Here is a 27,727-nt window from a genome sequence, read left to right as displayed (position 1 = left end):
GGCGGGAAAAGAGTAAAATATAGACCGAATTTGCAACATCTGTTTAGGTTATAAGCGGAGATCAGCGTGTCAGCTTCCCTGCCTTGTGGGACTTGAAGTCCAGAGATCTGTGCCCCGCGACGTTGAAGCAGGGAACGCGGCAGCCCTGGAGCTGGCTCCGATGAAAGGACTACAACTCCCTGGTCACCCCAGGAGGCCGCGTTATCACCGCCGCCGACCTATCGCGCCGAGCGGGCTAGCCCCGCCCCCGGACTCGGAGGACGCCTCCACCAATGGCGGAGCTCCGGGGGCCAACCCTGCGGGTTAGGGTGTGAGGCCCGGGCCGGGGGGGCGGGGAGGAGCCCCGGGGGTTCAGAGCGAGCTCCCGAGCAGGGTGGGTCCGGGCGGTCGGCGCGCCCTTGCTCCGAGCGGCCGTGGCCGGGCTGGGCGCCGAGAGCGGGAGGCGACGGCGCGGCTGGAAAATGCCGGTGCATTCCCGCGGGGATAAGAAGGAGACGCACCGTCACGATGAGATGGAGGTGGACTACGCGGAGAACGAGGGGAGCAGCTCGGAAGACGAGGACACCGAGAGCTCGTCGGTCTCCGAGGATGGGGACAGCTCAGGTGGGCGGCCCAGGGGGGCTGGGGCGCGGAGGGGCGCGCGGCAGGCCGCGCTCGGCACGCGGGCAGCCGAGTCCTGCGGGCAGAGCTGGGCGGGGAGAGAGGCGAGGGGCGGAGATTGGCTCCGGGCCCCCGCGGCACCCGGCCGGGTGGTGGGGCGCTGCCCGGCCCCAGGCGTGTCCCCGGCGCGGGGCGAGGCGGAGCGCGCGCCCGGACTTGCCGGGTCCCGCGGGCGGCTCTGGGTTCGATCCCTCTCGGCCCCACCCGTGGCACCTCCGCGGGCCGTGTCCAGGGGCCGTGCACAGGGCGGGCCGCCCCCCAGCAAGCTCGGAAGACCCAGGGAATGCCTTCTCCTTTCCACACCCCGGACCTCTTTCTCTTTTCACCTTGGCAGCTGTAGTTCTCAACGTGGGTGGGTTATCGGGGCGCACTGGTACTGGCCTTGGACTGACTTAAGACAAATTACGGACAACTCACTGCTATCGAGTCGATTCTGACTCATAGCGACCCTGTAGGACACATCACGGTCCCTGGGGATTTTGAGACTAAGTCTTTAGGAGAGTAGAAAGCCTCGTTTTATTGACCTTTGCTTTCTGTCAGCCATTCAACATTTGCCATCAGCTCCCTTTCTGGGGCTGACTTGGGAGCTGTCCAGTTTACCCTAATAGTGCCCTAAACTTTTCAAGTCAGACGGTGGGACCGCCTTCAAGGTGATCTTTGGATGTTCTTCAAAAGATTCCACGTATGTTTTAAAATGGACTCTTTTGGCCCGCTTTCAAGTCCTCCAACTAATTTCTTTCGCCCTGCTTTTCAATAGCTTTGGGTTATTTTAGTTTAGTTTTTTTGTTCATTTGTTTGTTTGGGGTGGGAGTGGGGAGGGTGGGAAGGCATTCATACCATAAATCAGTTTTGCAAACTTTCAGTTGTTCGACAAGGATGTTGATTCTGTTGTTGTTCGGTGCTAGCGAGTTGACTTTTAGCCAAGCTGTACATAACAGCCCTGTCCATCCTCACGATTCGGGGATGCTCCCGTCCATTGTTGCAGCCACTGTCAATTCACATCTTGAAAGTCTCCTTCTTTGTCACTGAATCGCTACCAAGCAGTTACAAAAGTTAGAATCTGGTCTCCTTGAAGACAGTTAAAAAGCTGTCAGAATTTACCACTTGATTAGATTAAAAATTTATGTTTAACCGTAAGTAGTGCTTCAGAAATTTGAGACAGGCCATCTTTTCTGAAAAGGACTGTGGAGTCATAGTGATCCTGTGTGCAACAAAACGAACCGCTGCCTGATCCACCGTTTGTTTGAAACCCTTTTTTTTCCAGCCACTGAGCCAATCCCAGATTCCCGCATTATGGTCTTCCTCTTTTTCACTCACTCTCTACTCAGCATGGTGCCCTTTTCCAGGGCCCAGTCCTACCAGCTTCATTGCTAACCGAGACCGTTCTGGCTGTACTTCCTCCAAGACTGATTTGTTTGTTCTTGTGGTAGTCCGAGGTACTGTCAATATTCCTCACCCACACCACACTTACACGCATCCCTTTCTCTCCAGTATTCTGTGTTCATTGTCTAGCTTCCACATGCACCTGAGGCCATTGAAGCAGGAGGCTTAGGTGAAGCACACCTTAGACATCTCTGCTCTTTCCCACTGTCAAATGGTCATTTGCAGCAGATTTACCCAATGCAGAATCTTGACTGCTGTTTCCATGAGCATGATTGTGAGCCAATTAAAGTGACATCTTTAACAACCTCAGTCTTTTCTCTGTTTATCATGATGCTGTCTACTAGTCTAGTTGTCATGATTTTTCTTTTCATCAAGTTATAATCCATACTGAAGACCACAGTCTTTGATCTCCATGGAAAGTCCCTCAGGCCCTCCTCTCTGCAAACAGTTATTTCATCTGCATATTGAAGGTTGTTAAAGGGCCTTCCCACAGTTACCTAAGTAGCTGAGGGGGAGCAGTTTCAGAAAAAGTGCAAAGGCTTATTTAATAGAGTGAGAAAACCAGTTTGGTTGGGAGAAAGATTTGAGCTATGAAGGGGAAAGAAAAGTATACGTATGAAAGATTTCAAAGAAAACATAAAAGAATATTAATGAATACACGTGTAGGACAAAAGGGGTGAGGATAAGCACAAAATCCCGATGTCGGAAATAAGATGTGAACGTTTTAGGATAAAAACGAGAGATGAATACTAGGACACTGTTTTAAAATAGGCTGCACTTGAGGCGATATATTTAAGAATGTCCGACTGATAGATGGGAATGTGTGATTGGAACATTCCTGGTGTGGGAATAATAACTTGAAAGTCATCTACCTAGATTTGGAATGTGTGAAAAAGTAGCAGGACCACAAAAAGAGGAAGACCTTCAACCAGATGGATTGGTACAAGTGGTTCCAGTGATGAGCTCAAATGTAAAAATAATCGTGAGGCTGGCACCGAACCCAGCAGTGTTTCCTTCTGTAACGCACAGGGTCACTGTGAGTTGGAACCGCCTGGACAGCGCCTAACAACACCACTTGTCTGTCAGTTTGTCCTGCTGTGATGCATTGTGTGATGCTATGACGCTGAAAGGGACATCACTAATACTTTAAATACTAGCATGGTTACCCAGAGGGAAGAGGTTTTAGCAGAGCTTCCCGACTAAGACCAGACATTGAAGAAGGAATAGGCTGCCCATGTCTGAGAAATAAGTCAATGAAAACCTTAGAGCAGCAGCAGAAAGAACAGTGTGAGATAAAGTGCTGGAAGATGAGCCCCGCAGGTTGGAAAACAATATAAATATGACTGAGGAAGAGCTGCCTTCTCAAAGTAGAGTCGACCATAACGCAGTGGAAGGAATAAAGCCTTCAGAAGTAAGGCCCTTCGGGTCTTCCTTTGCTGATGGGGCACAACTCAAAACGAGACGAGACAGCTGCAAATATCTATCAACAGTTGCACCGTTGATAGATATTTGGAACGTACAAAGTATGAATCTAGGGAAATTGGATTTCATCAAAAATGAAATGAACTACATCGAGATCATTCTCCTAGTATTATGTGAGCTGAAATAGGTTGGTGTAGACTATTTTGAATCATATGGTTTGAATGCACCAAAAATAACTGGTTGGCATTCAGCTTTCTTTTCCTATTTTTTTTGGGGGGGGGGCGTTCAGCTATTTCGTGAGGTAGCATATGATAAGGAACTGAAGGAAGAAGTTCAAACTGCACTGAAAGCATAAAGGAAAAAACGACGGAGTAACGATTATAGTGTTACAAAAAGCTGAAGAAGCGCTGGAAGCACTCATCTGTGACAGGAAATATGGAAGATAGCTACGTGGCCAACCAACTGATGAGATCGATATCTGTGACCATCCCAAAGCAATGTGACCCAACAGAAAGTATAAATTCCCTAACAACATCACATGAAAGTGAAATTTTGCTGAAGGTCATCCACCAACAGTTACAGCAGTGCATTGACAGGAAGCTGCCAGAAACTCAAGCAGCGGACGTGGAATGAAGGACGTCACTGCTGAAGTCCCAGGCTCTGGGCTGAAAGCAGAGAATGCCAGAAAAATATTTACTGGTATTTTATTGACGATGCAAAGGGATTTGATTGTGTGGACTACAACCAATTACTGTTTGCTGATCCTGATGTGGTAACCTATTAAATTCCCCAATAGTTCACTGCTATCAAGGCGATTTCAACTCATGGCAACCTTCTAGGACAGAGTCGAACTGCCCTTGTGGGTTTTTGAGACTGTAATTCTTTACGAGAGCAGAAAGCCTCATCTTTCTCCTGCGGTGCAGCTGGTGTTTTTGAACCGGTGGCTGCTGACATTGCAGTTAGCAGCCCAATGAGTAACCACTATGCCTCTCAAATTCCCTAATAAACGTCCTTAATTGTGAGTATTGCTTGTGAGCTCTGCATGGCGCCTGCAATGCATTATTGAATCTGACAAAGATGTAGAGTGTCTTAGGAGGAACAGTTGATAAAGTGGGTAAAGAAGGATGGAACATGGAGGCAGGTTGGACCCCTGTTTCTCGGCAATGGGGAAGTCATACATGGGTCACCTTCCATGCCAATTTCTGCATTGCTATGTGGTCCCAACTTCTAGCAACTCTGTGTATAACAGCACGAAACACTGCCTGGTCTTAGCCCATCTGCACAATTGTTATGTTTGAACCCATTGTTGCAGCCATATGTCTTCCCGTCTTTTACTGTAATTCACTTCTTTATCAAGCATGATGTCTTTTTTCAGGGACTTGTCTCTTTTGACAACATGTCCAACGTACATGAGACAAAAATCTCACCATCCTTGCTTCTAAGGAGCCTTCTGGCTGTACTCAGTATGTGTGTGTTTGGCAGTTCATAGTACTTTCACTACACCAGCACTGTAATTCAAATGATTGATTCTTTGAAATTTTCTGCTCCGCTATTTTACTTCAATCATTTTTTCCCATTTCCTAAAACTGTTTGACAAACAAGAGCAAGTGTCAGTTTCTTCTGACATCCACTGTAGTCTTTTCTACTTTCCTATCTTTTAAATGATCTTTGTTTTTTTCACATATGACATCATTTACTTATTTATTTTATTAGCATTTTTAAAAAGAATTTTCTGAGGAACAACCATGTGCATGGATTTTTTTCCATCATCATGACAGGTGTTATTGCCTTTTTTCTAAATCACTATTTCACGTTGAAGTGTTTCTTCTTTAGCGTATTTCCTTGCTTTCCCACCTTGATTTGCTACCTGGCCATGGCATTCTCACTACCTCACTCCTCAACATCCACGGCTGTTCACTTCGCGTCAACCGAAACACTACATCACCCCCCAGCCAAACCAGATTCGGATAGCTCTCCAGCGTGATCGCCTTGTGCAGATTGCTCTGAGCAGAGTTCAGGAATCCCCGCTCTTACTGGCAGAAGTCGGCTCATCGTCAGGCACTATACCAGTGTTCCGTTGCTAGTCATAAGATTTTCAGCTTATCTGACAACGTTCCACTGTTGTTCCCGCGGAAGTGGACAGCCTGTTCTTTCTGATCTTTTCTTAGTTGGGAATTCGACTGAAACGTGTGTATCTTGGGTCACCCTGTTGGTATTTGAAATATAGTTGCCATGGCTTACAGCGTTACAGAAATATGCAAGCCACCACTATAGGACAAGAGCAGGGGAGGTGTTTTCCTCAGCCTGAGGAAATGCAGAATCTAAGTAAATGTATAAAGCACTTTGTTTCCAAGTATGCTTTGCTTTTTGATGGGAGCTGGACTAGTGCTTAAATTCTGAGCACTGGGCTTGCAAAAGGCTGTGTTTATTGTAGGATGCCCATTTTGGGTCTCTGTTTAAATTCATCCTCCATTGAATTCTTTTTGACTTTCCACCAGCAATGTAAACAGTGTTTCCCACAGGCAGAGTATGTTCGCTGTGACCCCCCCCTGTCCATCTAGAGAGGGGCCGTCTTGCCCTTAGGGACTTGTCTGGGCAATTTTCTTGATAGAAATTGGGGTCCCAGGGTCATGAGTCATGGCTATGAGTCATATGCTGACTGTCTTGGTCTGAGGGCCTCAAATGCAAGCCTGGAGGTTTTTCTAATTTGCTACAGTGCCTGTGTCCTTAGTGGGATGAGTTGACCTGACAAGCATGCGTTTGTGACAATTTTGTTTCCCATGTTCTATATAGTTACAGCTTGTAACCAGTTCTTTTCAAATGAGTTAAAAGGAATAAAGTAATAGGTCTAGTGATACACATAGGAACTTGGTGGCACTATCGGGTAACCGTTTGACTGCTGAGCACAAAGTTGGTCGCTCTGGGAGAAAGATGAGGATGGCTGCCCTTGACAAGATGTACAGCCTTGGAGACCCTCTGTGAGCAGGAACCAACTCAACGGCAGTTTTGTTGTTGTTAATATTTTTGTAGCGGCACCTACACACATACTCCTTTAGCCACAAAGACAAAGGAAGCCGTACATGTATGCGCCAACGTGACTGAACCTTGAAAACATTGTGCCAAGTGACATAAGCCAACGCCAAACAGACAAAGGTTATATCCTCTCACTCATGTGAAATAAGATGCAAACATATAGATACCAAAGTTATTCGTGGTTCCCGGGGTGGGGGGAGGAGGGGATATGACAGAAGTCCTGGAGGCATCGTGGGCTACAGATGAGGCTGCTAATCACAGGTCAGCAGTTTGAACCCACCAGTGATTCCAGTTGAGAAAGATGAGGAGACTGTGTAGTCCTATAAAGACTTAAAGTCTTGGCAATTTGAAAGGGCAGTTCTACTGTCTTATAGGGCCCCTATGAGTTGGAATTTTGTTCTTGTGGGGACAGGATGGGGGAAGAAGGAGAGCCATTGTTTAGGAAGCCTTGAGTTTCTGTTTTGCAGTGATGGAAAATTTCACAAGTTATGGGTGATGGTGGAGGAGGCTCAGAGTTTCAGCCTCTCTACTCCACAGTTCTTGTCCAGCTTGCAAGAAAGATTATGCGCAAGGGACTACTTTTGGACCAAAGTCAGAGAAAAGGTTTGAACAGAAAGAGTGTGTTTTTTGAAGGGGATACTTTGGAAAAGAAATCCAAAGAGTCCTTAGCTAGTCTAAAAGTCCTGGCAGAATGTAGAACTGAGCCCAACAGTTTTTTATTATGTAACTCCTTATTTTTTTTATTACTTTATAGTTATAGAGGGTCTTTTTTCTTTTCTTTTCTTTTAAACATACTTTTACTGGGGGCTCTTACATCTCTTATCACAATCCATACATTCACTCCATTGTGGCAAGCACATCTGAACATATGCTGCCATCATTTTTTTCAAAGCATTCTCTTCCCACTTGAGGCCCTGATATGAGCTCCCAACTTCTCCCCCCTTCTTCCCCCACCCCCTCCCTCCCTCATGAACCCTTGATAAGTTATAGATTATTATTTGCATATCTCACATTGTCTTCCATCGCCCCTCACCCACTTTTCCATAGACTCAAGTACTCTCTCAACACAAGAACACTTTTTCCTAATTCGACATTCTGTGATGCTCACCTTCCCAAGATGATCACTGAAGACAAAATGGGTACCTAAGCAAATGTGGTGAAGAAAGTTGATGGTGCCCGGCTATCAGAAGATATAGCATCTGGGGTCATAAAGGCTTGAAGATAAACAAGCGACTATCTAGCTGAGAGACAACAAAGCCCACATGTAAGAAGTACAACAGTGTGTGTAATCATGAGGTGTCAATAGGATCAGGTATCAGGCATCTAAGACCCAGAACAAAATCATGCCAATGTGAATTGGGGGGGGGGGCATGAAGTGGAGACCCAATGCCCATCTGTAGACAATTGGATATCCCCTGACAGAGGGGTTACAGGGGAGAGATGAGCCAGTTAGGGTACAATATAGCACCCATGAAACACACAACTTTCCTCTAGTTCTTTGATGCTTCCTTCCTCTCCACTATCATGACCTCAATTCTACCTTACAAATCGGATTAGACCAGAGCATGCACACTGCTACAGATAAAAGCCCACAACACAGGGAATCCAGGATAGATAAACCCCTCAGGGCCAACAATGAGAGTAGAGACACCAGGAGGATTAGGAGAGGGTGGGGAGAGAATGGGGGAATCAATCACAAGAGATCAACATATAACCCCCTTCCATGGGGACCAACAATGGCCTTACATTCTTTTTGTTTGTTTGTTTTAAATCATTTTATTGGGGGCTTGTACAATTCTTATTACAATCCATACATACATACATCCATTACGTCAAGCACATATGTACATCTGTTGCCATCATCCTCAAAACATTTGCCTTCTACTTGAGTCCTTAATATTGGCTGCTCATTTCCCCCCTCTATCCCCACTCCCCCCTACCTCATGAACCCTTCATAATTCATAAATTATTATTTTGTCATATGTTACATTGTCCGATGTCTCCCCCCTGTCCTCTTCTCTGCTGTCCATCCCCCAGGGAGGAGGCTATATGTAATCGGTTTCCCCTTTCTATCCCACATTCCCTCCACCCTCCAGGCATCACCACTCTCACCACTGGTCCTGAAGGAGTCATCTGTCCTTGATTCCCTGTATTTCCAGTTGCTCTCTGTATCGATGTACATCCTCTGGTCTAGCCAGATTTGTAAGGTAGAATTGGGATCATGATACTGGGGGGAGGAAGCATTTAAGAACTAGAGGAAAGTTCTATGTTTCATCTTTGCTACCCTGCACCCTGACTGGCTCATCTCCTCCCCACAACCACCCTTCAGTAAGGGGGTGGCCTTACATTCTTAATGGTGAACCTCCCACCTGAGGCTAGCTTTTTGGCAGGTCTTTTATCGGCTGATCCTCTAGTGTACCTCCTTCCAGGTATGTGCATCCTACCACTCCAGACTTAATGCTGTGCCCTTGTGTCAGCCCCCAAATCCAAGAGTCTATTTAGTCATTGTGGCAGGTAGTGTGAATATCTTGTCTTTCTCTACCCAGCTTTCACCATCTCTGGTTTCTTCTGATGATAAGAAAATGTGTCTTATTGGTCCTTCACCTTCCTTTATGTTGGAGAGGTTCGTATGGGGAAAGGATCTCCACCTCGCCTTTGTGATGAAGAATACATTAAGAGAAATGGGCCTCCTCTCCTTTGGTTACAGTTTCTGCCAAATTCATGCCATCATACTTCTTCCGCTTTGCCAGTTTCTAACTAACAGCGGCACAAATGAATTAATATAATTGATATCACTAAATTGTATACCTGAAAATGTGGCAAATATATAAATATATATAAAACAATCAAAATAGGTTAGAGATTGCTGTCATTTTAACTCAGCTATTTAGGAAAATCTACAATGCAAATTATTTTTGACGAATGTTTTCTTGTAAAGCTCAATGTAGTCCTTGCACATCCAACTTCTTGTTATAGTTCTTTCTTCCTGTCTGAATTAAAATTCAGATATGATTGTAAACATTAATTCTGCTTTGATATTTGATTTTTTTATGAACAGAAATGGATGATGAAGACTGTGAAAGAAGAAGAATGGAATGTTTAGATGAAATGTCCAATCTTGAAAAACAGTTTACCGATCTCAAAGATCAGTAAGTAGTGGCTTCAGAAGGTCATTGTCATGGAATCATGACCATGTCCCATGTATGGTAGCATAAGAGTAATCATGCTTAATCTGAATTGCTTTTCCTTTTGTGTTTTATGGGACTGATCTGAGACTTCAATAATTGTATGCTGATGATCTCGTTAACTAATCTGAAGGTTTGAAGTAGGGGATTTGGAGGGATGGGGTGGGGGAAGGGGATATATAATAAGATTTCTATGTAGGCATTGATTAAAATCTTCCCCTTGGATTGTTGTTACCCATTTTGGCTCTAATCTACTTCTTTTTTTTCCTTTGTTAAATAGTTGGGTAGCATTTTAAGAATATACTGTAATATTTCTCAAAGACCTGACTCTGGAAAATTTTTATTTGTATTTTCTCACTGGGCAGTACATACAATGACATGCTTTCACATGTATTTTTCAGTTTGCTTCTTGCAGCAACTCCATGAGGTTGACAGATGGTGTTCTCACCACTGTACTTGTGAGAAAAGTAATACTTAGAGAGTGTCCTTCCTTATTATCTAGTGTTGCTATAACAGGAATGCCACAAATGGGTCTCTTTAACAAACAAAAATGACTTTCTCCTGGTGGAGGAGGGTAGCAGGCTGAATTCAGGGTGCTGGCTCTGACAGTGAGCTTTTTCCTGTCAGCTCTGGAGGAAGGTCCTGGGCTCTTCTGAGCTTCTGCTCCTGGGGGTCTTCAGGGGGTTGGCATCTTTTCTCCCTCATATCAGCTTCCATCCCTTGCTGTGCTGGTCTGGGTACTTTAGAGAAACAAATCCACAGAAACTCATGTATACGAGAGTTTTATGTATGTAGCATCAAGAAAACATCCCAACCCAGTGCTGTCCAAGCCCACAAGTCCAACATTAAGACATATGTCCAACACCAATCCACAAAGTCCTCCTCCATCTCACAAAGCAGACGCAATGACGCCAACTGCAGGAGGAAAGCCGTATTATTGAACGTGTAAACATCTCAGCGCTGGCAGGAGTCTCCACATGGCTGCTCCAGCACCCAGGGCTGCATCGGAGTAGGTACATGTGACTTCTCCTTTGGGATGTCTTGCAGGAAGTCAGTCTTGCAAACTGAAGCAGGGAGCTGCTAAGGCAGCTGCACCCTGGTGCGACCATCACAAAGCAAGAGATCTGAGAACTAGAAAGGCGAGGCTCACGGACCCATTTATCCCTCTGCCTTTCAATTAAGTCCACATGTGTTTATTGGCACAATAAACTAACTCACTTGCTATGTGAATCCCCCACAGGTTGGCACAATAAACTAACTCACTTGCTATGTGAATCTCATTAGTATCTCCAAAGAGATAGGCTTGAAACATACTCTAACATCACACAAATACCCATTCTCAAATGGGATTATAGCACTGATATAGGTAAGAGGATTTACAGCACACATTTTTGGGAGGCTATTCAATCCGTAACATAGAAGTTACATGATAGCTAAATCAGGCTTTCTGCCTTTAATTTGGTGTTACTGTGTACTTTCCACGGAGGCGCATTATTCTGGAGGAAAATTAGTGGAGTAGAAGGAGCTTGGGCTCAGAATCCAGGCTTCCTTTGACCGTTTAAAAGGGGACAATAGCTTCCTTGTTATTCACTGTGAAGAGGGAATATGTCAAAATTTTAAGTACCGTATATACTCGAATAGAAGCCTACCCAAGTATAAGCCGAGGCACCTAATTATTACCTGGGAAACCAGAAAAACTGATTGACTTGAGTATAAGCCTAGGGTGGAAAATGCAGAAGCTATTGGTAAGTTTCAATAATCAAAAGAAGTGAAAATAAAATTACTAAAAACATCAGTGGTGGTAATGTATTTAAATATTTATTTTAAATAAAAATATACATAAAAGGACAACAAGTTATTTAGCATTAGTAAACCAGCACAGTAAGTGGAAAATAGGTTCAACAAAAACAATAAGGTATCAACAATGATACCTTAAGAGTACTATTTCCTGAGCTCAATCAGCAACCAAGCGAAAATGTAAAGAGTTAAAATCCTTCAAAACTGGATTCCTCATCATCATCCGTATCCCAATGCAGAGCTTCAGCTGGTGTGAGGTCATCATAGACGCTGTCCTCACTGAGATCGCCGTCATCACCATCACTGCTGTCATTTTCATACAAAGCGCAGTCTTCACTGCCATCCATAGCATTACTAATACTACATTTCTGGAAAGCACGTCGCACCATGTCTTCTGGAATGTCTTCCCAGGCATCTCGAACCCACTTTGCTATTAACTCTATGTCAGACTTCATGAGATTTCCTCCTTTTGTTAGTCGGGCTTGACTAGATGACATCCATTCATGCCACATCCTTCGCACACGGTCTTTAAAAGGATTATTCTTCAAAGATACACGTCACAGGACAGCTCTGATTGGTTAGATGTGAGTAAACAAACATTCAAAGCCCTGCAGTGTCAGCGGGGCTTTGAAAGAACAGCGGAGAAACAGCAATCACCCGCGAGACAATGGGTGCTTATCCCATTACCTTTGGGGGGGGGCAGTGAGATGTTACACCTTGCTGGGGTACCACTGACCCGTGTATAAGCTGAACCCCAGTTTTTCAGCACATTTTTTGTACACAAGAATATACGGTATGTGCTTGGAACATTGTAGGTCTTGGTTTTCCTTCCTCTTTAGTGATATTAGTAACAAAGATTGGAGCCCATTGAGTTGAGAGAATGTAGATCTAATTTTATAAAAAAGCAAAAGGTATCTTTTAGTTATCTGCTGCTGCTACAACAGCGTGCTCATAAGTAGATGACTTTAACAGATATTTGTTTTGTCATGGTTTAGGAAGCTAGACATCTTGTCAGCTCAAGGGGAATATCCTGTCTCCTCAGCTTCTGTTTCTTGGTTCCTTAGAGATACCTCCATATGGCTTCACATCAGTTTCCTCCCTCTCTGCTTCCCTCATTTGTTTTAATTTCTTATATTTTTTAAAAAAGGTTCACTCAAAACATACCCGATATTAGTCCCACCTCATTAACAAAATGAAGATCCCAAACCCAAAAGTCAAATGCTGTCTGTCCAGTCAATTCTGACTCACAGCAACCCCAGACGAGCAGAATAAAACTGGTCCTTTGGGTTTCTGAGGCTGTAAATCTTGATGGAAGTAGACAGCCTCAGTTTTTCCGCACAGAGAAGCTGGTGGGTTCGAACTGCAGACCTTACGGTCAGCAACCCAACTATAACCCAGTATGCTCTGAAGGGTCTTCCAATAACAAAGAAAATAATTCCTGAATGGTAATATATAACCACAGGCATAAAACTCAGAACACTCACTGCCATGGTGACCCTATAGGACGGGTAGGGCTGCTCCTGTGTGTTTTCTGGACTGTCACTCCTTTTGGGAGTACAAAGCCCCATCTTTCTCCCTCAGAGAGGTTAGTGGCTTCAAACTGAGGACCCTGTGAATCGCCATCACCCAGGGCTACCACAGACATGGAAGTTAGGATTCACGACATAAATATTTTGGGGGACACACCCATAGTGAAAAGCTTTCTCTTTGGAACTTGCTGGCATGGACATGAATATGGATATGGTTGTAAAAGAAAGAAGAGCTTCTGAGAACCTGAAAATCTTAATTCAGAGGCTGACTTCCGAATTCTTCAGAATTTTCCTGCTTATTCTTTTTCTCCTATTTTTTCTGGAGAGAGATTTGAGAAGAGATGAAAACTCAATAGTAATTGCTAGGGAGGTAGTTCAAACATATGGTCATATATGTTTATCTTACAAGTTCTAGTATTTCTGGTCTTAACTTTCAGTGGCATTAGAAATAAATATGTAGCTGTCTCAGGTTAATATAGCAAATGAACATAAGTAATCCAACATTTATAAGGAGCCAACATTATAAAAATTTGACTTTGAAAGATCTGGTTTAAAATTTTTTTTAATTAAAAAGATTTCCATGATTCATTTTAAATGAAATGAATTTGGATCCCTGAAGCAGTGTGGAGAGTTGATCCCAGGCATTCTGGAAGCCAGTTTACATTTTTCCATTTCAGCACATGTGATTTATGAATCTCATGTACTTGTTTGTTTTGACTATTGGGCTTTTAAAGTGCATCTGTGGCGATGTGAGAAATGAAAATTACTGTAAAGCTTTACTACACCTCTGTAAGTTATCATAACCAACTTTTACAAAGGAGAACTCTGTAACCTGTCAGTATTGACCCTAACCTTGTTCATCTTGCGGTTGGCAGATTTTTGTTTTCTCCTGGCCCACCTTGCCCACCAGCCAGTTCCCCCCACTAGCTTTACTTGTCTCCGGGACTATTAAAAGTAGACCCAAGACTACTCTCTGATAAGATTCTTTTACAAGGAATTGGTTTTCGGATGTTTCAGAAAAAATGAATCCTTGCCCCATGTTTGTGATTTTTTTCTTCTATTGCCCCATTTGCTTTGCTTTGTTATTTTTTTATCTTATTGTATTGTGTGTCTCTGCAAACTGTCTCACACCCCCCGTGGAGGGGCAGGAAACATGACAGCAATAATGTAATTACCCTGCTTCTCCCGTTCTAGCACAACAGAACAAACAGCACACCCTTCATAGGCAGAAGTCCCACCATTTGCAGTTTCTAGTCCCCCTCCTTAAGAAGATAAGGGAAGTGATGTCACCAAAGTTCCCGTTCGTTCTCACATTCAACACCCAACAGACATTAATGGAAAATAGTACTGTGTTTGCTACCAAGGGGCTTTGCTTTGACGACTTTATCATCAAATCAGAAGATTCTGTTCTTTGAACCACGGATCCTTGGTAGCACAGTGGCTGAGGACTTGGCTGCTAACCGAAAAGATGAGCGCTTTGAATCTGCCAAGCACTCCTCAGGAGAAAGAGGTGGGGTCTGCGCCCTAAAGATGAGAGCTTTGGAAAACCTGGGGCGGCTCTACCCCGCCCTATAGCGGCGCTGTGCGTCCCAATAGACTAACTGGCAACCACTTTTTAAAAGAAATTTAAAAATATTTACCCCAAATAGTATTGCCAATTCACATCACCTGTTCATTCAATATTCTGGCTCTCAAATTAGGGATAATACCAATATTTTGTATAAATTTGATCTTAGCTGCAGTCCTTCTTATATCAAATTGTTTTGCATTTCACCTAATGTGTTATAATTTCAGAAATGTAAACATTACGATGTCCTTTTCTGGCTTCGTGCATGTTTGTAATTTTATCTTAAGCTTTAGAAAAATTCAGCCCAGATAAGATAATGCATTATTTTGGAAGGCATGATTTCTCTTACTGGTGTTTTGTTCGTTCCCCCCAAAGTATATTTATTGCATTGATACTAGGACTTAATGATGAATCATATGAATCTCTGTACCAATTTCAAGGATCTAAACAAAATTATGTTTGGTGGGTTAATAGAAAATGAAATAGATAGAAAAAATAATGTGTAGTAAAGATATTTTGTTGGAATTTAAAAATTAATATCCTAATCTTTGCTTTGTTTAGGCTTTATAAAGAACGATTAAGTCAGGTAGATGCAAAACTACAAGAAGTCATAGCTGGAAAGGCACCAGAGTATTTGGAACCACTGGCAACTTTGCAAGAGAACATGCAAATCCGTACAAAGGTAGCAGGTAGGAGAGCGAACCATCTTTTCCATGTACTCGGATATGAACCCTATGTAAATTTAGAAGGCTCTTGTTAAGCAGACGTTCGTAGTTAATGAGATTATGCATATGGACACACAGATCAGAATAGTTTTCACTGGCAGTCAACCCGCAGTTACTTACCAAATAACTACCTTTGGCTTTTTTCTGTTGCTGGGGTATCAAATAGAAGGTCTCCTGCCTTAGGTGAAATATCTCGGACAGACAAATAGAGACCAAAGTGGTTACTAATAAAGTGAATACGAGAAGGTAGAGAAGGAGCCAGGAGACTGCTTAGGGAGCACTGAGTTTCTTTTAATGGTGGTGTAATAGATGCTTGTGAGGATTACACAGTATGATGAATGTAATCAGTGCTACTGAACTGTACATGCGAAATATGGTGATTTGGCAAATATTTTGTTCCATACAAGAGGCTTTTAAAATTTTACAGAAAACTTCCATGATCTTTTAATTCCATTTTCCAGGAACTTTTTGCTCACTCCCTCGTATAGTTTTAACCATAATTTTAAAAAAAAGTCCTCAAGTTGCTCACAATGTTGAGAAAATACTTCTACATGTTAAACAATTAGAAATCAGATACCTTTTCTTTAGAATAACTGGTACCATCACAGTTTAGTGTCCTATTAGTTAAACTATATAGTATACGAATTAACCTTAATTTAATCTGATCACTCTTATAGGTGAAAAAATAACAAGGCATTTTTTTCACTTATAAGAATGATAGGGCCCTTTTTGGTTATAAGATTTTCTTTATTTTTTTAATTGGTTATAAGATTTTCAAATGTTTGATCAAGATATTATAGGATGGGATTAGCCTTTAGTGGGCTTCGAACTGTTTCACTCTGGTTGCACCATTTGCTGTGTATGGTTTTAATGTAAAAGTCATTTGGGCTCTTGTTTAAATGCAGTGTCTGATTCAATATCTGTGCTGGAAAGGCAAGTCCTCAGAAAGGCCTCAAATCAGAGTGAGCCAGTTCAAAACCCTGCTTCAACCAGGTCATTTGAATATATATATATATATATATTTTTAATTTTTATTTTCAGGTAAATTTGGCCACCCATTTGTCACTAAATGAAATGATGTACTTTATTTGTATTGTTAACAATTCAGTCTTATGTTTGGCCCAGGCTCAGTGTCAGGTTCCAGGACTCATAACCTAGGCATTAATCTATTTAAAGATCACTTACAATTTTTTTGTAGTCAAAACTGCAAAGTTAACTTTAATAAATGATGCTCCTCATTGATAGTGGGCTTGTTTTTTTGTTTGCTTGTTAATAGGTAAGATGTTGATAAAAGGGTTTTTGCTTTAGTAACTAAACACCTTAGTCCAAATTTATTCTTGTGCTTAATATAAGTATGTTGATAATGTGATACTTAATTTGCTGTCTTTGCATACTGGTTTAGCATACTCTCAAAGTGAAAAATGGTCCTTACACCTTTGACGTTCTATTTGACTTACTGGATGTTCAGGAAATATCACTTGGATACATATTCAGTTTTCAACTTTGTGGATTCATTTGCTTTTTTACTTTATAGAATAATGTGTGTGTGTTGTTGTTGTTGTTGTTAATGGCATAGGTCCAGATCTCTGTCCCCTGCTTTTACTACCCTTGAGAAAGAATTATATTTCTCAGGCCAACTGTAGCACTGAATTGAGTATACATGTGTAGAGCATTTGCCATCTTCCTGGTGGCCAATGTGCATGGCTGTGTTGTCTATTCTATATCACTGCCCTTTGCTGAAGTTGAGCTCTATCGTAAAGCCCTGTCAGGAGCACTCCTCACACTGTAAACTTGCTGTGTGGAGTTACATACTTAATCATCATTCTGGACGCTCTGAGCTTAGAAAAGAAATAATAATTTAAAAACAGCGGTCTTGGTGCGATATAGTAATCTAGTTGTTGCTTTGTGGTTGACGACACATTTTTATCATCACTCTGTTTTCATTGTGAGTCCTGAGTGTTTATTATTTATTTATTCATAGGAAAGGAGTTTTATTTCCATTTTGATCATCACCTGTTAAACATTTAGGAGTATTCTTTAGAAGAATGGGATAACTAAAATTAGATAGTTTTTTTTCCTAGCTCTTAATATTCTTGATTGGGTAAGTCTTCCGTGGTAATGACTTTAAATGATTTTTTTATTTTTAGCATTCAAAGATACAGTTTGAGTCACTTGTCGATTTCTGCTTTCTTCATCTCAGAATATGATGGGACAGAGCTCCTGTAGGGAGTGATAATGGACCCTCTTCTTGTGACATAATGAGAGTGATTGTGCTTGGTTGCAGGAATCTATAGAGAGCTCTGCTTAGAGTCTGTAAAGAACAAATATGAATGTGAAGTTCAAGCCTCTCGCCAACACTGTGAGGTACTGACATTTTGCTTAACTTTTAAGCTAATTTCATCTCTTCAAGCCTTTTTTGAGTATAGTGGTTAAAAAATGGAATGAAGTGAAACACAACTAAGTAGGACTTCAGCTTATCACTTGTGTATGATTTCACCCCTCCACCCCCACCCCACGTCAGTTGCATTGGAAGCTGTATTGGGAACAGGACAAGCAAAGGGAAGGGGGACAAAACCCAAGTGATATGATTCTGGAATTTTTGCAACTGTTATTTGAAAAAGTCTTTTTAAAGATAATACCATTTGGCATCACAGAAGATATTATTATAATTAGTATAATGTGGAAGTTAAAATGCAAAAAGATATTTTTATTAATGCAAAAAGTTTCTATCTAACGGTGTAGTTAAATAAAATGATGGACTGTGAAATTAACTTCTGACTCTCAATGCCTGTTTACACATTTTAAGCAAAGACTATAGGAAACAACTGTATTTATCTAATATTCTGTTTATTTTCAACAGTTTTTATAAAACAATGCTAACTCGGCAATGATTTTTCATGTAAGTTGGAAAACATCATAAATATACCGGGAATAATAGGGTATGTTTTATAATTCTTTAGAAAAAAACAGGTAAAATTAATTTTAATATATTTTTAATCCAGTATGTCCAATATGTGATCACTTCAACATAAAATCAACTTCACAGTATTGTTTGTTAGCAGTTTTCAGCAAGCGGATTCCGCTCATGGCAGTCCCATGTCTGCAGACTAGAAGTACTTCACAGGGGTTCCACTCTGGAAGCACATTGCCAGGAACGCCTCGGAAGGCCTTGGGTTCAGCCACCACGGTTTGACCAGTCCGTTGATTAGTTTGTGCTTTTAGGGACTCCAAAAACGTATTGCCATTAGATGGCATCAACTTCGTGCAATTGCAGCCCCTACCAATAGCAGTCCAAGCTGGGACAGCACAGAGAGTGGGGATGCCGGGACCTGCCAGAGAGTAGATGTTCATTTACAAGTTGGAGTGTCGGGGCGATGGGTTGTTGTTATCAGATGCTCTCCAGGAGACTCTGTGTCACAGCGATCCCAGATCCAATAGAACTAAGCATTGTCTCCTCCTGCATCATCCCACAATCATTGCTGTGCTTAAGTCCATTGTCATAGCCACTGTTTTAATCAGTCTCTGCAAGAGTCTTCCTCTTTTTTTCTGACCCCCTACCACAACTAGGGACATCACATTTGGTAAAGAGGCAGTGAAAAAGAGGAAGGCCATCAAGGAGATGGACTGACCTAGTGGCTGCCACAGGGGCCCAAACTTAGGAACCCCTGTGCGGGCGACACAGGAGCAGGCAGTGCTTCGTGGTGGTGTGCATAAGATCGCTGTGGGTCAGAACTGACTGGACGGCACCTGACAACAAGACCAGCAACAGCTACTGCTTTACCAACATGATGTACCTCTCCTGGAACTGATCCCACCTGGTAACACAAAGGATGCGAGACAAAGCCTCACTCTTCTCACTTCTAAGGAACATTCTGAGTGACTTCTTCCAAGACAGATTTGTTTTTTCTGGCAGCCAATCGTATATTCAGTTTTCTTTGCCAGGACCGTAATTCAAAGGCATCAATTCCTAGATGGTTCTTATTCATGCATATGAGGTGATTGAAAATACGGCTGGAGTCAGGGGCACCTTAGTTAGTCCTCACTGTCTTTAGTAACATGTTTGTGTTTTTTAGCACTTTTAAAAACCCTTTTAGCAGATTTGCCCAATGCATATGTCCTTTGATTTTTTTCTTCTTCTTTTTTTTTTTAGTGAAGGAGGAAGGGTTTACTTCGTTTGATCAAACAGGGAGCAAATCAGGACTAGCGTTATCAAACAGGCCCCTCAACAACAGGGGAGTTGTAGTTTTGAAGTTACATACCAGGAAATACATTGAGGGATCACCTTTGATGTCTTGGCTGCTAGTTCAATAAGTATTGATTGTGTATCCACATAAAATGAGATCCTTGACAACTGTAAAAATGACATGGCGGTCAAGTCTGACCTTGCTTCACAAGGGAAAGAAGACAAACTGAAATCAGCCTAAGGCCGATTCCTAGGAGGCGGAGGCCAGACATGCCGCATCCTCGAGCCATCTTTTACCAATTTTGACATGAGCCATCCCTCCCATGCCACTCTCTACGTCTCGCTGGATTGGATGACTCATTGCAGTGACCACATAGAACTCATAGGAAATGCTTAGCGACTAGGGGATTTGACAGAACTCAGCGGGTGTCTGGAGGCACCCATTCTATAAATGAGTCTCTCACTGGAAGGCCCTCGGCTTCATGGACTGGGAAGCTCACTGCTCTGTTTCGTGTTCTGGCTGTTGGCTCTGCTGCTGCCATTCTGGTATCACAACTCTGTTTCCTGAATTGAGGAGATTCAGTGTGTAGTAATTTCAGGGGCCAAAAGATACGCTCCACTCTGGGCTCCTTTTTCTTCACCGTAGTGAGATCTTCTGACCCTGCTTCAGAAATGGCTTATCTTATACTTACTGGGATGATAAAAAAGACCACTCCTCATGTGAGAGTTGTAGATTTTTACAGTCCAAATTAACTCTTAATAATCAATCACAATTTAATCATATAATCCCATGAGCATCTCCCTCCACCTTATCTCACTTGACCCCATCCAGAAGGACATCTGGTGGGAGTTACAAAGATATGGCTTCAAGAGCTATATCAAGTAAATCACTGCACATAACTTAAATATTTTCTCTGTTTATCAAGATGCTGCTCACTGGTCCAATTGGGATGATTTTTAATTTTTTGATGTTTGGTACAATCCATATGGAAGGTTGTGTAGTCTTTGATCTTCATCAGTAAATGCTTCCAATTCCTTTAGCTTTCAGCAGGCAAGCTTGTGTCATTTGTATACTGCATGCACGTTGCTAATGAGTCTTCTTCCTAATCCAGATACCACATTATTCTTCAGACAATGCAGCTTCTAAGATTATTTCCTGAGGACACAGATGGAATAAGCATGGTGAAAAGATACAATCCTCATGCACACCTTTCCGGATTGAATTTAAACAACAAAGTATCCTGTTGTTCTGTTTGATCTGTGTGCAAGAACACAATGAAGTGTTCTGGAATTCTCATTTCCTGTCATGTTATCCATCCTTTGTTAGGATCCACATGACCGAATGTTTTGCATCGTCAAAAAGACACAAATAAACCTCTTTCTGATATATTCTGCTTTCCACCAATATCAAACTAGCACTGAGAATCTTCTTAATTTTCTTGTACCTAGGAATATTTCTAATTTTGAGTTTAGCTATATGTTTACATGAATGTTTTTGATATTTTATCCAGGATTTTTGTCTAGGTATATTAGGATTTTTTAAAGTCTTTTTAAAGGATGTCTAGTTGGTATTACTAGAAACAAAAGTCAAAAAGTTATCCTCAGGTAATTTTTTTTCATAGAAAAATATAATTATTTTCTCTCTCTGAAGATGACTGAATTTTGAGTCTTTCTATACGATGCTAAATAATGCAAATTCCTTCTAGTGTAGGCATGGCTTGGTGATTTTCATGTTTACCATAGGATTAATCTTATAGATAACTGTATAATTGAAGCTGCTCATCAGTATGTAAAGGTAATTGTAGGCACAAAGGGCATTGAGAAAGAAAATTTGCATTTAACCCCATCCTGACAGAATTATTTTCTCCTTTGATGTCTTTGTGGATACTGTGTTGTCCGTAATGGAAGGCATAATGAAATCAAGGAAAATGCATTTCTCTTTTGAGGGAATAGAGATTTTGTTACAAATATATGGGTCACCTATGTCCCACTTGAGTGGCAGCATTGGTGGGGTGAGGTCTGTTTCTTCAGTTTCACACAGTTATACAATTTCCCGCCAAGCGACAGCGTACACTGCACCTGGGAGAGCAGCTGCTGAGACTCCTGAGGCTGAAAACGCTGACGGGCAATATATGTTTCACAGGTTGTGAAAGGGTTTAAAGTTATATTTATTTTACATTCATCTTGATCTTTATAATACCTTTTGAGATAGGAAGTATCTTGATTTTGTGGATGAGGTTACTGAGGTGCAGAAAGGTTAAGAAATTCACGGAGGGTCTTGCAGTTAATGAGCAGCTAAGCCAGGATTCACATCCTTTGATTTTTCTAGAATTTACTGCTAAATCTGAACTTCATAATTTGGGGCTTTTACCTGCTTATTAGTGCCACATTAGACTCACACATAAACATTATTAGAGGCAATGGAAGTGGGAAAAGGGACTTACTGTATCAGTGGGTAGAATCGGAGTTTGATTCACAGCAGATAGGGAAGCAGGGGACCAAGGAGCAGACTAGACATGGCCACAGAGGTGTGTGTGTGCCAGCGACCACAGAGGAAACCAAGACGGCTGATGGTTTGTAGCAAAGCATGCTTGGAAATCACACCTGTAGAGTCCTGTACTGTGATGTGCCAGACACCAGGACAGAGAAAGCTGCTTTTTAAATTTAGGCTCTTTAAGTGCCACTTAACCAGCTCCCCCCCACCCCCACAAAAAAACCAGCAACACCTCCAAACCTCAACTCACTGCCATTGAGTTGATTCTTACTCATAGAAACCCTGTACAGGTTTTCTCAGTCTGTATTCCTTATGTTGGCAGATACCGTCATCTTTTTCCAGCAGTGACGGGTGGGTTTGAACTGCTCACTTTGCAGTTAGCAGCCCAACAACTAACTTACAGCACCACCTGGGATCCTTAGACACGTCCACATAGGGAAGTTTTAAGATCTGACAATAAGTGGTAGCGAGGTCTCAGAGGCCTTCAGGACTCAGGTTAGGTTCCAGTTCTTGGAAAATTCAGAGGAATCAGTGAGTGTCCTCACAACAGTAAACAAACAAAAAACCCCAAACCCACTGCTGTCAAGTTGATTGAGACTCATTGCAACCCTATACAAGATTTCCTAAGCTATACATCTTTCCCCCAAGGGGAGACTGGGGATTTGAACAGTTGACCTTTTAGTTAACAGTCCAATGCTTAAGTGACAGAGCTACCGGGGTTTCCTGATTATAACATAAGTAAGATTTTGTTGAGAAAACCTAGGAAATAAAAGGGTAAAGAAGGTAATGAAGTCAGCTATAAAATACCAACCAGAGGCCATCACTGTTAATAAGTAGGTGTATGTTTGTGTCTTATTCCCTACATGGCTGGTACAATTTTATATATCCTATTTTGTATCTTTTTTCAAGCAGCATTTCATGAGCGTTTTCCTGTTGCTCAAATACTCTTTAAGAAAAAATAATTTTAGCAGGCAACATCCTGAATTTTAGCAGGCCTATCCTGAAGGCTCCAGGCTTACAATGAAAACCAGTCCCTTGCCCTACTTTCCAAATTTTGCATCTCAGAGGCAATTCAGTTGAACTGGTTTAGCTATTGATTTTGGAATTTGCCTTTAGAGTTCGAAATCAATTCTCGGCATTCTGTTATGGATATGGAGGCTTCTATCCTAGCTCTCTTCTTGTCCTCAGACTGTCCTGTCACAGTGTTTGTTGTTAATAACCATAAGTATTCACTGCCCCGCTAGGCTCAAGCATCTTTCATTGTATAACTTTGAAATAAGATTTTAAAAAGCTCAAAATTGTTAATAGCTTCATTTATTGCTGGTTAGTGTTCTTTGTGATTGGTGTTTTTTCTATTTTCCTCAGAGATCCTAGCGTTATGGAAGCCCTATAATGCTGTTCCCACTGTGGAGCAGATCATCTGTGAGTTCCATTTTCTTCCCGAGAATTTTCTCCTGGAAGCAACCCTTGCCAGGACCTGGTCTCCACCTTGTTTCGTCCTTTGGGTTCTCCATAGGCAACCCCATCACTCTTGTCATGGGGCCTGTCTTCACATCACCTTGGAAGTCCACTTTCGCTTTCCCACTGGATTTTGTTTTCTCTTTCAGTTCCACAATAGCTTCCTGGGAAAGGGTATATAGAATTGAGTGTTTGAGACCTCTTGTCTTGCTTATCTATTGCTTTGTAACAAATTAGCAGAAACTTAGTAACTGAAAGCAACATTAAACACCGACTCTTTGTACATCTCTGTGGTCAGGACTGTGGGAGCCGCCCACTGGGTGATTCTGACTCGGGATCATGTGAAGTTGCTGCTAAGATGTCAGTGGATGATTCAGTTATCTGAAGGATTGTGGGGAATCTGCTTCCAATGTGACTCATCACTAGCCTGGCAAATCGATGATGGCTGTTGGCGGGACGCCTCACTTCCTCACTGTGTGGGCCTCTCTTCAGGCGGCTCGGGGGCCCCATGATCTGATGACTAGAGCATCACTTCTGTCTTTACGCTTTAAAGTGTTGTTGTTCGTAGGCTTTGAGTCCATTCGGAGTCGTGATCTGCTCCAGAGCACTTTCAAAGCTGAGACCTTTCAGGAGCGGTTCACCAACCCTGTCTTGCAAGATGCTTCTGGGTGGGTTGGAACCTCCGACCTTTGGCTTGTGATTGAGTGTTTACCGGTAACTGTTTGTGCCACCTTTTTACAATATTTAGAGACACCTTCATAGCTTGACACATTTCAGCCCCATTGTGGCTTATAAAATGAATGATAAGAAATTGATTAGTGAATTTATTGTAGAACTTCTGCGTGGCCCAGGGCAATTTTATCAAAGGAAAGATAATACTCTGGTTTAAATGTCATGTTTTTAAAAGCAAAAGCCTTATTGCTCCAGTTCTGAATTTTGAATCATTTTTGCTTGGGGAATCCAGCTCTCGTTACAGCTGCCACACTTACCGTGATTGTGGTGGGTCCTGATCTTCCATTTTCTCTAAGCCATTTTCCTATTTTTGTAGCACCCTGTAAACAAGGTTGGAAGATGACTTTAGACCTTAACAAGGGCCAGGCAAAAATCAAAAGGAAGTAAACTAGAAGGTAGCAGGAAGTAAGCCGGGAGAGTTTTCTGACTCACACAGCACACTCTGCTTTTATTCTCTGCCTCTCTAGCACGCTCTACCTTCTGCTGGGTTATACGTTTCATTGCAGTGGCTCAATGCTCAGGATATAGTTGTTCCGTAGGGACAGATTCTTCTCTTCAGTGTCTACAGGTGGGTCTCTCTCCAGCCCTCAGCCTATTGGCCTGGGCTCTGCTTTGATCAAGCAATGTTACAAAGCTCTTGTGGGGCCGTTAATAAATGCCTGAAACATGCTATTCCACTGTAAGCCTCAGCCTGAAGGCTTGTCTTGGCTCCAGCTTTGTAGCCAGAAAACACAGTTCCCCAATTAAGGACTCAGGGACACTCCACTCCACAAACCAGATTCTTGCCCGGAAGCACTCAGGTTCACCTGCTTTGTGAGCTAGGAATCCCCAGCTCGGTCGCATCCTCAGGCTCCCGTTCTGCTGTTGCTGCTGCTCTGCCGTGTCTCTCTCGTCCAAGCTGTCTCCTGAATCCAGGAGGTTCGCTGCTCAGGGACCTTGGGGTCCAAAGGATGTGCTTTACTCCTGACTCTGCTTCTGAGATGGCTGATTTTATACTGAGCAGGATGGCAGTCATCACTAACCCTGGTACCCATCACTCTCACCTGAATCATAGAATCCAATCAATTCCCTCACCTTCTTAAGGTGAAGGCTATTTGGTAGCAGTACAAAAGGCTATGGCTAGTAGCTCCATATTAAGTAAGTCACTGCTTTGCAACGAGGAACGTGAGATAATTTTTATTTTGTGATCTAGTTTTAGTTTTTTAAAAATGTTTTCTTTCCAGCTCTTGACTTGCTCCAAAATGACAAAAATCATGTTTTCCCTTCTATACAGAAGCACCTTAAAATGTGTAGACTCTAAATTTCATACCCCAAAGAGGGGAATTAATGGTTGATACTGGTAGTGGGTGTGGCCTATGTCTTCCATAAGATAGTCATATCTGACTATATCTTAGTAGCTTCTACAAACAAGCATATCTAATTAGATCCCACTTGCTGAATATCCTTACTAGAGATAGGCACTTAGTGCAGGGGTTCTCAGCCTTCCTAATGCTGCGACCCTTTAACACAGTTCCTCATGTTGTGGTGACCCTTCCCCAACCATAAAGTTATTTTTGTTGCTCCTTCATAACTGTAATTTTGCTACTTTTATGAATTGGGCTGCCCTTGTGAAAGGATTGTTTGACCCCCAAAGGGGTTGCAACCCACAGATTGAGAACCGCCGGTTTAATGGGTAGGTTGGGAACCTCTTCTGGCTTTTAATGTAATGAATTTGAACATTATTTTAATGTATGTTTTATGGGCTTTTAATAAAGAATGCAGTGTTTTATAATTAAGACAGAAGTACACTAGAAAGAATAGATCTGGGTTCTAATTTCGATTGCCGGTTAGCTGCCTTGTCTTTTTGAGCGGGTTATTCAATTAGTAGCTTTGTTGTGATAGTTAGATACAATTAAAGCCAAAACCCAAATCCATTCCCATTGCACTAATTTGGACTCATAGTGAACCTATATAAAGCACCCAGATAGTAAATCTTCATGGGAGCAGACAGCTTCATTTTTCTCCCTTGAAAGTGGCTGGGTGATTTTGAACTTCCAACATCGTGGTTAGCAGCCCAGTGTGTATCTCACGGTGACACCAGAGCTCCTTTAGATATGGTTAGTCTGTGAGTTTATGATTTCGATTGAAATGGAATTGTTTTAGATGATTATATCATTTTAATGTGACCCTTTATGTGCTATTTTAGGCTATTTAAATTTGATGCTAAGATATTTGTAAAGAATACACTCAATTATCGTTCTTTTAGGAAAATGTGATTCGTTTTTATAATGTTGCCATCCCAGAACAAGTGGAACCTGCTTGTATTTATGAAGGGGTGTAAGAGTGGACTATGATTTTTATTACATATAAATTTAGATGTTCATAAATATAATTGAATTGAATTTATCTAAATCTCTACATAGAATTTGCTTCATAGTTTTACTTCCATATATTTGACATTTCTCCAAAATTCTTAAGTTGGGCTAAGAGAGCAAACAAAAGCATTGCTTATTAAAGTATTTTACGAGTAAGTTATTTAGTACTATTAGTTAAGATAGACCTTTTTATTCATTATAATGTGTGATCTATTTCACTTTGCTTTCCCAGAGTGAAAAGCTTCTGTTATATGACACAGTCCAGAGTGAACTGGAGGAGAAGATCAGAAGGCTTGAGGAAGACAGGCACAGCATTGATATCACCTCAGGTACCGAGAGAGACAGGGCGGTTCTGATACATGATTTCACTGACATTGAGCCTTTGGTTTACAACAGTGTCTCATGATAGCTTAGTCTTCCGATTTAAACATGGCATCTCAATAAAGTGCCCTAATGAAAGGGAAGACTTGTAATGAATTTGATGTGATTACTGCTACTACTTTGATCTGAACTCATACTTTACAAAGAGGTATGGAAATGGGGCACGGGGAAAGGGACTAAAGAGAAGTGTGACAGGAATCTGTTACAAAAATAGTACTAGGCGACTACTACAGTGTACGTTGTTCCACGTCGTGAGAGCCTGTCATGTGGAAGAAGGACCGAGAGCCTTTTTCTTTGGCTCTAAACCAGTGGTTCTCAAGCTTCCTTAGCCCACGACCCTTTAATACAGTTCCTCATGTTTTGGTGACCCCCCCCCAACCATACAATTATTTTTGTTGCAACTTCATAACTGTAATTTTGCTACTGTTATGGATCTGGTGATCCCTGTGAAAGGGTTCTTCGACCCCCAAAGGGGTCAAAACCCATAGATTGAGAACTGCTTCTCTAAGTGGACTGACAAATTGTATGGGTTACACACAGGGAGGTAAACTTGTGGCTCAGAGAAAGGACAGACCAAAGCTGGCTCTCCCAGGAATATTGGAAAGGCTTTTTGTATCAGGTGAAAATTTTACTAGGGTATCCTGTACTTCTCGGATAAGTATTATTTCATCTGTCACAGATTATATGTCTCTAGCATAGAATAGGGATACCGAAGTCAGACAAGCTGAACTCTTGACACCACCGCTCCATTACCCATTAGTTGATTTCCTTATCTGTAAAAGGGAAGTAGTAAGAATACTTACCTTAGAGGTAGCTCTAAGGAT

The 27,727-nt window shown here is 42.0% G+C and overlaps 1 protein-coding gene across 3 annotated transcripts in view; it reads left to right on the top strand.

Moving 5' to 3' along the window:
- The first annotated feature begins 320 nt into the window (after positions 1-320).
- Positions 321-27,727, top strand: part of BRMS1L (BRMS1 like transcriptional repressor) — a 40,441-nt gene continuing 13,034 nt past the window's right edge. For 2 of the 3 annotated variants that reach the window (XM_075530587.1, XM_075530585.1), the window contains exons 1-5: positions 321-603; positions 9,557-9,647; positions 15,138-15,265; positions 17,586-17,665; positions 26,755-26,851. In XM_075530587.1, the coding sequence (XP_075386702.1) occupies positions 462-603; positions 9,557-9,647; positions 15,138-15,265; positions 17,586-17,665; positions 26,755-26,851 (538 nt within the window). In that variant the 5' untranslated portion in view covers positions 321-461. The remainder of the gene's footprint in view (positions 604-9,556; positions 9,648-15,137; positions 15,266-17,585; positions 17,666-26,754; positions 26,852-27,727) is intronic. The other variant, XM_075530586.1, reaches the window with a different exon arrangement.

This window comes from Tenrec ecaudatus, chromosome 14 (genome assembly GCF_050624435.1).
Source record: "Tenrec ecaudatus isolate mTenEca1 chromosome 14, mTenEca1.hap1, whole genome shotgun sequence".
NCBI classification, from domain to species: Eukaryota; Metazoa; Chordata; class Mammalia; order Afrosoricida; family Tenrecidae; genus Tenrec; species Tenrec ecaudatus.
This window is presented reverse-complemented; position numbering and strand designations above follow the sequence as displayed.